Here is a 14,023-nt window from a genome sequence, read left to right as displayed (position 1 = left end):
TGTTCTGAAGGTTTGGCCCCTTCTGGGTTTGTCCCGGTTTATCAGATTCCAATCAGACAATATAACCTTGGTGGCTTACATCAACCATCAGGGGGGAACGAGAAGCTCCCTAGCAATGAGGGAGGTTTCTCGAATTCTGGAGTGGGCAGAGGCCCACAGTTGTTCGCTGTCAGCGATCCACATTCCGGGTGTGGACAACTGGGAAGCGGATTTTCTCAGCAGAAAATCATTTCGTCCGGGGGAATAGTCTATCCATCCCGAGGTGTTTGCGAGATATGCAACAAGTGGGGGACGCCAGAGATAGATCTCATGCGTCTCGTCTCAATACCAAGCTACCCAGATATGGGTCGAGGTCCAGGGATCCTCAGGCGGAGCTAATAGATGCATTAGCAGTGCCTTGGAGGTTCAGTCTAATTTACCTTTTCCCGCCGTTACCACTTCTTCTTCGTGTAGTGTCCCGCATCAAGCAAGAGCAGGCATCAGTGATACTGATTGCTTCATCGTGGCCGCAAAGGATGTGGTTCGTGGACCTGATGAGGATGTCATCTTCTCCTCCATGGAAGTTACCTTGTCGCAATGATCTGCTAGAACAAGGTCCTTTTGTTCATCAAAATCTAGATTCTCTGAGGCTGACTGCGTGGGGATTGAACGCTTAGTCCCCGCCAAGAGAGGTTTTTCTGAGAGAGTGATTGATACTCTCATTCAAGCTCGTAAGCCAGTTACTCGTCGCATCTATCATAAGGTGTGAAGAACCTACTTATTCTGGTGTGAAAAGCGTGGATTTTCCTGGCACAAAGTTAAGGTTACCAGGATCCTATTGTTTCTCCAGGAGGACTGGAGAAGGGCCTTTCTGCCAGTTCTCTGAGGGGACAGATTTTGGCCCCACCTGTTTTACTGCACAAGAGGCTCTCAGAGATTCCTGATGTACAGTCCTTTGTTAAGGCTCTGATTAGGATCAGACCTATGTTTTTAGATCTAAGGCTCCTCCTTGGAGTCTAAATCTTGTTAAGGTGCTGTGACAGGCTCTGTTTGAGCCTATGCTTGAGATTGACATTAAATTGTTGTCCTGGAAGGTTCTTTTTACTACTGGCTATTGCTTCTGCGCACAGAGTATCTGAGATTGCCGCCTTGCAGTGTGAGCCTCCTTATCTGGTGTTCCATTCTGATAAGGCTGTCTTACGTACTAAGTTTGGTTTTCTTCCTAAGGTCGTGTCAGACCACAACATCAATCAAGAGATTGTTGTGGTTCCTTCCTTGTGTCCAAATCCTTCTTCTCTGAAGGAACGTTTGCTTCATAAACTGTATGTGGTTTGCGCCTTGAAGTTCTACCTTCAGGCTACTAAAGATTTTAGCCAAACTTCGTCTTTGTTTGTTGTCTAATCCGGGAAGCGTAAGGGACAGAAGGTCTCTTCAACTTCCTTATCTTTTTGGTTAAGGAGTGTTATCTGCTTTGCTTATGAGACAGCGGGACATAAACCTCCTCAGAGGATTACGGCTCATTCTACTAGAGCAGTGGCTTCCTATTGAGTCTTTAAGAATGAGGCCTCTATGGATCAGATTTGTAAGGCGGCTACCTGGTCCTCCTTACACACTTTTTCTAAATTTTACAAGTTTGATGTTTTTGCTTCGGCTGAAGCAGCTTTCGGGAGAAAGGTTTTGCAGGCTGTGGTGCCCTCAGATTAGGGTCTGCCCCTCTTTTTGTCCCTCCCGTTATCATTCAGTGTCCTCTAGCACTTGGGTATAAGTTTCCCAACAGTAAGGAATGATGCTGTGGAATCTCCTTATATTAAGAAGGAAAACATAAATTATGCTTACCAGATAATATCCTTTTCTTCTGTATAAGGAGAGTCCACTGCCCCCGCCCATGTTCTCCGATGGGCGGCCCTCTAAGTCAGGGCTTGATAAACCCAGGAGCTACTGACTCCTATAATTATATTCCTGGATCATAACTTTTGGGGTTATTTACAATAGATCTATATACAGATATCACTGTCTGGCTCCTAAATTTCAAACAGATTTGTCGACCCCTGGACTAAGTAGATACCTCTATTTTCTTTTACAACAACCACACCGAGTTTTGAGCTCTCCCCGGATATCATTTTTTTATATCCCTGTTTCGGTCTTATAGCTACAGTATAATAATGGTGCTTCATAAGATTATATTTTTATTTTAGCAGAATTCTGTGAAACATGGCTAACATTGCTACTAGAGTCAGATGTTCTAGCAGAAATTGATCTCATTATAGTCTGCTGTGTGGAATCTCATGTTTCATATGCTATTTGTATATTTTCCCCCATATCTATCTATATTTTATATACTTGTATTTCAGTTATCCAGGAAGGTCCATGAGTGGCCACAGTTTGAAGTTTCATTTGCATAGTTTTCCTTCTCTCTCTATATTTGGCTGATAAGTTTGTGGTCCAAGTGTTGCCGCTTCTGTTTTACTTGAAATTAATGCTATAGTGATATTATTTTATTAGTACAATTTTGGTCCTAGCTAGTCCTAGGTCACAAAGAATATGGTTCCTTAATGTGTTATTGAGATATTCTTACTATGCTAAATAAATTATTGTTTTGGATAGGACTACTATATAGGGCCAGATAATCTAAAGCTCTCCGCTCAGACGAGATGAGAGATTTAGGGAAATAAATTTTATCTTGAGACGTGTTTCTGTTGCTTTATAGTGGTTTTTATGGAGACTCCTGCCTTAAAAAATCCTAACGATTTTGTGTAATTTCTCTCCATGCCGGCGAGTTTTTGTTCAACAGGCCCTTAGTCTGATGTTCATGAATACACAATCTACACAAAGTTGCTCAATTGTGTCCATGTATAAAGCTTCTATAAACTGTAAACTGATCATTGTATTTGGACATTTATACAACATTGTACTCTTTCTTCTCTCTCTGTATTGTGCTTGAAAACTTCAATAAAAAAATATTTAACAAGAAATAAAAACTTAAAACAATCTGAACAATTTATAGATTCAAATTGGTATGTTTGTAATTGTTAAATGTTTATATACGTATTATTGCCTTTATGCATTTAATTAATACGTTTTTATCAATCAATTAATTTTTTTTCATTTCTATTTTATTTTCAGATCTGCTTTCTAGAATAGACTTGGACGAGTTAATGAAAAAAGATGAGCCCCCACTTGAGTTTCCTGATACCCTAGAGGGGTTTGAATATACATTCAATGAAAGTAAGCAATCTTTTAAAAATGTGTTGTTCTTATATAGAATGTGGACTTGATTTATCATTAAAGGGATACTAAACCCATTTATTTCTTTCATGTAATTGGCAAGAGTCCATGAGCTAGTGACGTATGGGATATACAATCCTACCAGGAGGGGCAAAGTTTCCCAAACCTCAAAATGCCTATAAATACACCCCTCACCACACCCACAATTCAGTTTTACAAACTTTGCCTCCTATGGAGGTGGTGAAGTAAGTTTGTGCTAAGATTTCTACGTTGACATGCGCTTCTCAGCATTTTGAAGCCCGATTCCTCTCAGAGTACAGCGAATGCCAGAGGGATGTGAAGGGAGTATCACCTATTGAATGCAGTTATTTCCCTAACGGGGGTCTATTTCATGGGTTCTCTGTTATCGGTATTTGGTAAGTATGTTTTTTATTACTTAAGACACCTCAGCTATGTTTTGGCATTTTATGCATTTATATAAAGTTCTAAATATATGTATTGTACTTATATTTGCCATGAGTCAGGTTCATGTATTTCCTTTTGCAGATTGTCAGTTTCATATTTGGGGAAGTTAATATTGAGAAATATTTTTCTTACCTGGGGTTTAGTCTTTTTTTCAATTGACTACTTGTTTCAAATTGCGGGCTGTCTTAAGCTCGTGGGTGCGCTAAATGCTACACTTTATTGCGTCATTCTTGGCGCAAATATTTTTTGGCGCGAAAGGCACGTCCGTTGTCGCAAGTTCGTCATTTCCGGCGTCGTAATTGACGCAGGGGTTCACACAGGGTTGCGTCGTTAGTGATGCGAGTGTGTCTTTTCCGGACATGGTTGGCACCAAAAAAAGTTTTCAGTTACGTTGTGCGTCATACTTGGCGCCAAATTTTTTTTCATTATTTATTGCCCCATTGCTTTTGCCTCTTGTTTTTTTCTATCTCAGAGGGCTATGCTATTTGCATTTTTCCCCATTCCTGAAACTGTCATATAAGGAAATTGATAATTTTGCTTTATATGTTGTTTTTTCTTTTACATTTTGCAAGATGTCTCAATCTGATCCTGCCTCAGAAGTATCTGCTGGTACTTTGCTGCCTGACATCGGTTCTACCAAAGCTAAGTGCATTTGTTGTAAAATTGTGGAGATTATATCTCCTAATGTCATTTGTATTAATTGCCATGATAAACTTTTACATGCAGATAAAGTGTCCATCAGTAATAGTACATTGCCAGTTGCAGTTCCTTCAACTTCTAATGTACATGATGCACCTATGAATTTTAAAGAATTTGTTACTGATTCTAGTCAGAAGGCTTTGTCTGCATTTCCACCTTCTAATACGCATAAGAGGTCTTTTAAAACTTCTCATAAAGTTGATGAAATTTCAAATGACCGACAACATAATGAATTATCCACCTCTGATGAGGATCTATCTGATTCAGAAGATCCTTCCTCAGATATTGACATTGACAAATCTACTTATTTATTTAAAATGGAGTATATGCGTTCTTTGTTAAAAGAAGTGTTAATTACTTTGGATATTGAGGAAGCTAGTCCTCTTGATATTAAAACCAGTAAACGTTTAAATTCTGTTTTAAACCTCCTGTGGTTACTCCAGAGGTTTTTCCTATTCCTGATGCTATTTCTGATATGATTTCGAAGGGATGGAATAAGCCGGGTACTCCTTTTAATCCTTCTGCAAGGTTTAAAAAATTGTATCCTTTACCAGCAATTTCAATAGAGTTTTGGGAAAAGATCCCAAAAGTTGATGGGGCTATTTCTACTCTTGCTAAACGAACCACTATTCCTATGGAAGATAGTCCTTCCTTTAAAGATCCTTTAGATAGGAAGCTTGAATCTTATCTAAGGAAAGCCTATTTATATTCAGGTCATCTTCTTAGGCCTGCAATTACTTTGGCTGATGTTGCAGCTGCTTCTTCTTTTTGGTTGGAGAATTTAGCGCAACAAGAATTGGATTCTGACTTATATAGCATTGTTCGTTTACTGCAACATGCTAATCATTTTATTTGTGATGCTATTTTTGGTATTATCAAAATTGATGTTAGATCCATGTCTTTAGCTATTTTAGCTAGAAGAGCTTTGTGGCTTAAATCTTGGAATGCTGATATTACATCTAAGTCTAGATTAATATCTCTTTCTTTCCAAGGTAATAATTTATTTGGTTCTCAGTTGAATTCTATTATTTCAACTGTTACTGGGTGGAAGGGAGTTTTTTTGCCTCAGGATAAAAAACCTAAGGGTAAATCTAAGGCTTATAATCGTTTTCGTTCCTTTCGTCAAAATAAGGAACAAAAACCTAATCCTTCCCCCAAGGAATCTGTTCCCAATTGGAAGCCTTCCTCAAATTGGAACAAATCCAAGCCTTTTAAGAAACCAAAGTCAGCACTGACACTTCCTTGGTGTTATCAACCTGCTTATATCTTCCCGCCTCTCGTTCTTCTTCCAAGAGTGATCTCCAAGATCATCATGGAACAATCATTTGTGTTGCTGGTGGCTCCAGCATGGCCCCACAGGTTTTGGTATGCAGATCTTGTTCGGATGTCCAGTTGCCAACCTTGGCCACTTCCATTAAGGCCGGACCTACTGTCTCAAGGTCCGTTTTTCCATCAGGATCTCAAATCATTAAATTTAAAGGTATGGAAATTGAACGCTTAGTACTAAGTCATAGAGGTTTCTCTGACTCAGTGATTAATACTATGTTACAAGCTCGTAAATCTGTCTCTAGGAAGATTTATTATCGAGTTTGGAAGACTTACATTTCATGGTGTTCTTCTTATAAATTCTCTAGGCATTCTTTTAGAATTCCTAGAATTTTACAGTTTCTTCAGGATGGTCTGGATAGGGGTTTGTCTGCAAGTTCCTTGAAGGGACAAATCTCTGCTCTTTCTTTTTTATTTCACAGAAAGATTGCTAATCTTCCTGATATTCACCTTTTTGTAAAGGCTTTAGTTCTTATTAAGCCTGTCATTAAATCAATTTCTCCTCCTTGGAGTCTTAATTTGGTTTTGAAGGAGTTACAGGCTCCTCCTTTTGAGCCTATGCATTCTTTGGACATTAAACTACTTTCTTGGAAAGTGTTGTTCCTTTTGGCTATCTCTTCTGCTAGAAGAGTTTCTGATCTATCTGGTCTGTCTTGTGAATCTCCTTTTCTGATTTTTCATCAGGATAAGGCGGTTTTTCAGACTTCATTTTAATTTTTACCTAAGGTTGTGAATTCTAACAACATTAGTAGAGAAATTGTTGTCCCTTCCTTGTGTCCTAATCCTAAGAATTATTTGGAAAGATCCTTGCATTCTTTGGATGTAGTAAGAGCTTTGAAATATTATGTTGAAGCTACTAAAGATTTCAGGAAGACTTCTAGTCTATTTGTTATATTTTCTGGTCCTAGGAAAGGTTAGAAGGCCTCTATTTCCTTGGCCTCTTGGTTAAAGCTTTTGATTCATCAAGCTTATTTGGAGTTGTGTCGAGCCCCGCCTCAGAGAATTACAGCTCATTCTACTAGATCAGTCTCCACTTCGTGGGCTTTTAAGAATGAAGCTTCAGTTGATCAGATTTGCAAAGCAGCGACTTGGTCCTCTTTGCATACATTTACTAAATTCTACCGTTTTGATGTATTTGCTTCTTTGGAAGCAGTTTTTGGTAGAAAAGTTCTTCAGGCAGCTGTTTCAGTTTGATTCTTCTGCTGATGTTTTAAGTTTTTATTTTCTTCATGAGAATAACTTATATTTTGGGTTGTGGATTATGTTTTCAACATTTGGCTGTTGTTTATTTTTATCCCTCCCTCTCTAGTGACTCTTGCGTGGAGTTCTACATCTTGGGTATTTGATATCCCATACGTCACTAGTTCATGGACTCTTGCCAATTACATGAAAGAAAACATAATTTATGTAAGAACTTACCTGATAAATTCTTTTCTTTCATATTGGCAAGAGTCCATGAGGCCCACCCTTTTTATGGTGGTTATGATTTTTTGTATGAAGCACAATTATTTCCAAATTTCCTTTGTTGATGCTTTCTACTCATTCTTTATCACCCCACTGCTTGGCTATTCATTAAACTGAATTGTGGGTGTGGTGAGGGGTGTATTTATAGGCATTTTGAGGTTTGAGAAACTTTGCCCTCCTGGTAGGATTGTATATCCCATATGTCACCAGCTCATGGACTCTTGCCAACATGAAAGAAATGAATTTATCAGGTAAGTTCTTACATAAATTATGTTTTTTTTATTTGCTTTTCACAACAGGGGAGAGCTAGTTCATGTGAGCCATATAGTTAACATTTTGGTTATGATTTTTTGTGTTAAACACAATTATTCCAAATTCCTTTGTTGATGCTTTTTACTCCTTTCCTTATCACCCCACTACTTGGCTATTCGTTAAACTGAATTGTGGGTGTGGTGAGGGGTGTATTTATGCACACACACACACACACACACACACACACACACACACACACACACACACACATATATACATATACACACATATATATATATATACATACATACATACATACATACATACATACATACATACACACACAGACTGGCTGAAAAATGTATACAAGTAAAATTTAGATAAAGGGACATAATAGTCAAGATTGACATGTGAGTAAGTGCATTCCCTTATTGAATATAAGAATTTAAATGGAAAGTCTGGTCAAAATTAAGCTTTAATGATACGGATAGTGCATGCAATTATGACTAGACTTTATGTGTGTGTGTATGTATAACTCTTTCTATTGCAGTTAACGTTTTCGGGGACGGGGGTAACCCGAAAACGTTAACTGCAAAAGAAAGAGTTATACTTTTACAACGGTGAGTGCCTTCCTATTGTCTGTACATTATATATATATATATATATATATATATATATATATATATATATAATGTATGTGTATATATATATATATATATATATATATATATATATATATATATATATATATAAAAAAAACACAAACACGGAAGGGGACTGCACTCTCATACCGGACCGGGTACACATCCCATGACCCTTCCACATGCTCAGCCCTGGGTTCTCACTGGCACTCACAGGAAGCTGTGCTGTCCCCAGTCACAGGCAGTTAACCCCAGACAGGTCTGGGTGCAAGAACCATAGGGAAAATTACAAAACAAATTAATACAACACACAGAGAAAGTCCAGCACTCACTTAAAAGCTCTCAGCTAAGATTAAAAGCAAAAATGGAAGGGTTAGTTACCGCATTTGGCCAAATGGGACAAGCCCAGGGACCACGTCAAGGTCCCTTCCAAAAACCTGGGACCCTAAAACAGCCACACAATGCAAGCTCTCAATCCAACAAACTGGGAACAAGTGAAGGGTGCCCAGCCTTATGTAATCACCCCAGACATATACAAAACACGGAAGGGGACTGCACTCTCATACCGGACCGGGTACACATCCCATGACCCTGCCACATGCTCAGCCCTGGGTGCCACTGGCACTCACAGGAAGCTGTGCTGTCCCCAGAGTCACAGGCAGTTAACCCCAGACAGGTCTGGGTGCAAGAACCATAGGGAAAATTACAAAACAAATTAATACAACACACAGAGAAAGTCCAGCACTCACTTACAAGCTCTCAGCTAAGATTAAAAGCAAAAATGCAAAGGTTAGTTACCGCATTTGGCCAAATGGGACACGCCCAGGTACCACAACATGGTCCCTTCCAAAAACCTGGGACCATAAAACAGCCACACAATGCAAGCTCTTAATCAAACAAACTGGGAACAAGTGAAGGGTGCCCAGGCTTATGTAATCACCCCAGACATATACAAAACATATATATAAATTTACAGATAGTTCTGTTTTCATAAATAACAATATTAAAAGAATACACAAATTGTATGCTTTGGTGGTATAGCCCCATAATGATGTTTTTTTTCTTTTTCTCTCTAACCAGAACTTTATTTTGGCAGATTTGTATCATGTTATCCACAACTATTAATCTGGTTGAGTTAATGCTGATATACTATATTTGAACTATGGTATGAACCTAACATCAAAGTTATATCATCAAGATGTATGGCATTTAAGCAGCGGACATGACTGAATGTGCAATTGTTTTTTTACTAGCCCCTTTCGTATACTTTATATCTTTAGCTACTTATATATATATATATAAACATGTGTTTTCTTTTTTTAGATGGACAACTCAGACACATTAAAACTGGAGAACCCTTTGTGTTTAACTTCCGGGAAGACTTGCACAGATGGAACCAGAAGCGATATGAAGCTCTTGGAGAGGTAAGAAATAATTTCCAACTCATATAACAATACCTTGGCGGGACATACTGTAGTTTCCAAACTCGTATTATTAAGAGCAAATAATGTGTCATGTGGTAGCAGAAAAAAAAATACAAAAAGGACCTGGATCTTTAATGTTTATAGCAGAAACCGTGGAATACTATGAAATTAAAACGTATATAAACTGCAAAAATAAAAAAATATAGAATCTCAAACACAAAAAAGTAGGGAAATTCCTGGTTTTAGCTCTCTTGTAGAGATTTGAATCTTAAACTCTGAGATTCTCACCCTGCAACACTCTGCATACAAGATCAGGTAGAACAATGTACTGCACCAACGTACCCAATAGCTCTTGGGTTAACAACTATAAGTAACAATTTAATATACAAGTGGACTAATTACGTTTTCCATCAGGACTAGTAACTTTTCTTCCTTACTGTAGTGATATTTTTCTATCCCTATATATGACTATTTAAAATATGATAAAAAATAAAATAATATGAACTTCAGCAAGGGAGATTTGTATACGAAATGAGGAAAAAGGAAGCTGAGTCCTGAGGTCAGTAATGGAGTTTATTGCAATGCAGGCTTACAGCAAGCTAGGTGAACTCCATCTAACGCGTTTCGCGCATGAGCACATGCGCTTCATCAGAGATATTAGTCTCTGCCGGTCGGGATCAATATGTTAAAGGGACACTAAACCCAAAATATTTATTTATTGATTCAGATAGAGGATACAATTTCAAACAACATTCCAATTTACTTCTATTATCCAATTTGCTTCATTCTTTAGATATCCTTTGTTAAAGAAATAACAATGCACATGGGTGGGCCAATCACATAAGGCATCTATGTACAGCCACCAATCAGCAGCTACTGAGCCTATCTAGATATGCTTTTCAGCAAAGAATATCAAGAGAATGAAGATAATTTGATAATAGAGGTAAATTAGTAAGTTGTTTAAAATTGCATGTTCTTTCTAAATATTGAAAGAAAAATTTTGGGTTTCATATCCCTTTAAGTTTACAGGAACGTGAAAGTTACAATTAAAGGGGCAGTAAAGTCAAAATTTAAGTTTCATGATTTAGATAGAGCATGCAATTTTACTTTAAATTTACTTCTATTATCAGATGTGCTTTGTTCCCTTGGTATTCTTTGTTGAAGACTAAAAGTAGGTAGGCTGATAGGAGCTTAGGAGCGTTCACGTGCCTATAGCAGAAAATACAAGGAATAGCCGCACCACCAAGATTCAAAGTTGCCAAAGGTTCTTTATTGAGCTACACCTAAAAAAACAACAACGTTTCGGACTCATGTCTTTAGTCATGTATGACTAAGGACATGAGTCCGAAACGTTTATTTTAGTATGGCTCAATTAAGAACCTTTGGTAAATTTGAATCTTGGTGGTGCGGCTATTCCTTGTATTTGATGCTTTTTCTGGGGGGTTGTGCAGAACCCCTTTAGCCTGCACACTGTTTGCCCCCAGGTGCTGGATTTTTTGGCACATTCTATGGCAGTAGTGTTTGTAACTTTGTATAACGTTGCTATTAACAATGTTGCAAACACTTCTACCAGATGGCTTTAGACACATGCAGACTCATGAGCTCACTTAGGATCACTCTTTAGCAAAGGATACCAAGAGAATTAAGCAAAATTAATAATAGAAATATATTGTAGTTTAAAATGTCATGCTCTATCCAATCAGTTTAAGTTTAATTCTGACTTAACTGTCCCTTTTAAAGTTTAAAGTGTCAGAGTAGTTGCCTTGGTATCTTTGGTTGAATTTTAGCAATCTGAGAGCATACCTAGGTAGGCTCAGGAGCATGCACCTGTCTTGAACACTTTGGGCTTTATCAAAGCCCTACGGCTCACAAGAACTTGCTTGCCGTATTTAACAAGCAGCGGTCACCAGATCGAGGAAATTCGCTCTCTACGGTCTAGTTCGACAGAGGAGATTGACAGCTCCTGCCCGCGCGTGGTTGGCTGTGCGCGGGCAGGGGGCGGGATTGCACGCGAGCGCAAAATTGCGCTCGTGTGCAATGGTGATTACCTGTGGGAGAGGCGAGCGGAGGCGTACAGGCGCGCATATACACGCCCCTGTCCGCCTCAGCTTTGATAAATCTAGCCCTATATGGCTATAGTGTTTGCTAGAATGTTTATAACAATGCTATTCATATAAATGCTGAAAACATTTGGGCCCTCCTGAGCCTACTTTAGTTTATTTTCTGCAAAGTTCTATGACGGGATACCAGGAGAAAGAAGTCAATTTGACAATAAAAGTACATTTTTATTAATAAATCGAAATGCTTTATCTGAATCTTGAAAGTTACATTTTTACTTCTATATTCTTTTAACGGCAAGAAACTTTAAGTCCTAAGCTATCTACTCATAATAGTTCCTTAAGCATTTCATAACGACAGCATACAAATGTAGGTAACGTTTAGCATCTGATTTTTCATGGCTTGTCAGCTGTGGGAGTTCCGTAAACAACTCTTGTAGTCCACAACAGCACAGCCACGGATTCTTTAGAGCTTGATTTATTAATCCATGGTGTACAGGGGCATACATATTCGCCCCTGTCCCCCCAAGCTCTCCTCTGGCGGGCAGCATCTTGCTGCCGGAATTTAACAATTTACATGAGCACTCCTTTGCACTCACATGTAACTCTGCCCCCTGCCCCCACACAGCCAATCACGCTCGGACAGGAGCTGTCAATCTTCCCGGTCGGTCTAGACCAGGGAGATTGAAATTGTCCACCTAAGTGGTTGAGAACAGGGCAGTGAAGCGGCGTTCTGATAACCGCTGCTTGATAAATCCTGACTGCAGGTTCTCTTGTGTGAACCTGCAGTCATAGGGAGGAGAAGGCTTGATAAGTCAAGCCCTTTATTATGAAAGAGAAAAAAAGGACGCAGTCTGAGTAGTCTGTGGCTGTGCTGCTGTTACATTTCATAATGAAACCCAAAAAGTATGCTGTCTGTCAGGGACACTGAAGAATAGTTTGTGCTTAAAACATGTACAAAATGAGACGAGAATCTCTTGATTCCGTCTGAGCGTTAATATGACTATTACATTTTTTTAAAAAAAACTTTAACTCCTTTTTATAGATCTAGAACGTGACATTTGGTTCAGCAATAAGACGCTTTATTCCTTGAGCTATTTAAAAATTTAGCAATTTCTTTTGTAGTTTGCTATTTTGTAATGGTATCACTCACACATGTAGATGAACCTTGATTCATCAAACATGTGAAATGTGTTCGTAAACAGGCTATCTTTGCAACTTACAGTACCTCCAATAGAGATTTCTTTGTGGTTATACCATATTCAAATTATCAGTTTTAATCGGTTTAGCTCTTCTAAATTACAAACCTTCCTATTTTTCTACGTTTTACCTAATTTTTCAATTAATTCTAGTCTTAACTATATCCTTTTTAAGTGCAATATAATTATACTAAACTAAGCTAATCTATGCTGTAGGGGTCTGATTAAACCAGACACTTTAAGTATACATTTCATTTCAAAACATAATGGAATAAATATCTAATATTGAAATACAAACTGAAATTAAAGTTTACAAAATTATAATAATCTGGTACAGAAGCAGGCAAATGTGTACAATGTTTTCCATATGACCAGTATATAAACAATAATGTTTCAAAGCAGACATATGTTGTATTACTGGAACTGTTTATACATTTCATACATTTTTTATAAAGGGCAATAAAGTAATTTTTGCTGTAGCTTTGGCCAAAATATTCCTATGGACAAGTTTTAAAAGTGTTTGTTTTCAGTGAGCAGTAGAGTTCCAGTTGTATTTTTCATATACTTCCTGTTAGGGACACTAAGGCATGTTGTAATTGCAAAACAATCCTGTGGGCTCGCTATAGAATGATAAATCAGTCAAATGTAAACACTTAAATTAACATCTTATTTGCTGCAATCGCAAAAAAAATTCCATCCACAACTTTCCTTATTTGAAGTAGCCAATACATGCTTGTTACTGGAGTTGACAATGAAAGCCATGGTTATTATGTTAGCAAAAACTGCACTGTTTTGCAGTTTGTCTGATAACCTCCTGCAGCCAATTTAAGGACAGATATGTAGCAGGGTTAGCCACGAGAAGCCTGCAAGGTGCATTTCCAGTCCTGTATTCTACCATTTTCAAGGTTAAATTACATGGAAAAGGGGGCAAAATAAATAATGGAAGTATATGCTGGATAGTAACTCACCGGTACTGCATACCAACACCTCTGCTGTCTCATAACAGGTAATATTTGTAATCATCGTGTAAATACTCTAGTTTTCACAAGAGGGGGCTGCAAAATATGTCAAGCATTGTAAATAACCTTTTCCCTTTGCTTTTTTCAAAGTTACTGAGCACAATAAATCAATCAAAAATCAATGAGTACGGTACCTTTTTTTTAAAAAAAATTTTAGACAAAAAAGACTGTTCGTAACTAAACATTTTATATTAAAATCTCAGACTGTTTCATGTCTATTTAAAGTTTTAGTGGCTTTTACTTAAACCTTTTTATGAAAAAAAAAACATTTTA

General features: G+C 37.9%; 1 protein-coding gene across 1 annotated transcript in view; it reads left to right on the top strand.

Moving 5' to 3' along the window:
* The window catches only part of FAM172A (family with sequence similarity 172 member A), a 1,196,638-nt gene that overhangs the window by 173,608 nt on the left and 1,009,007 nt on the right, over positions 1-14,023 (top strand). The window contains exons 3-4 of the mRNA XM_053701490.1: positions 3,103-3,204; positions 9,375-9,475. Coding sequence (XP_053557465.1) covers positions 3,103-3,204; positions 9,375-9,475 — 203 coding nt within the window. The remainder of the gene's footprint in view (positions 1-3,102; positions 3,205-9,374; positions 9,476-14,023) is intronic.

Source organism: Bombina bombina, chromosome 2 (assembly GCF_027579735.1).
Source record: "Bombina bombina isolate aBomBom1 chromosome 2, aBomBom1.pri, whole genome shotgun sequence".
Lineage (NCBI taxonomy): Eukaryota > Metazoa > Chordata > Amphibia > Anura > Bombinatoridae > Bombina > Bombina bombina.
The sequence above is the reverse complement of the archived record's forward strand: the minus strand, read 5'-3'. Positions and strand labels throughout refer to the sequence as shown.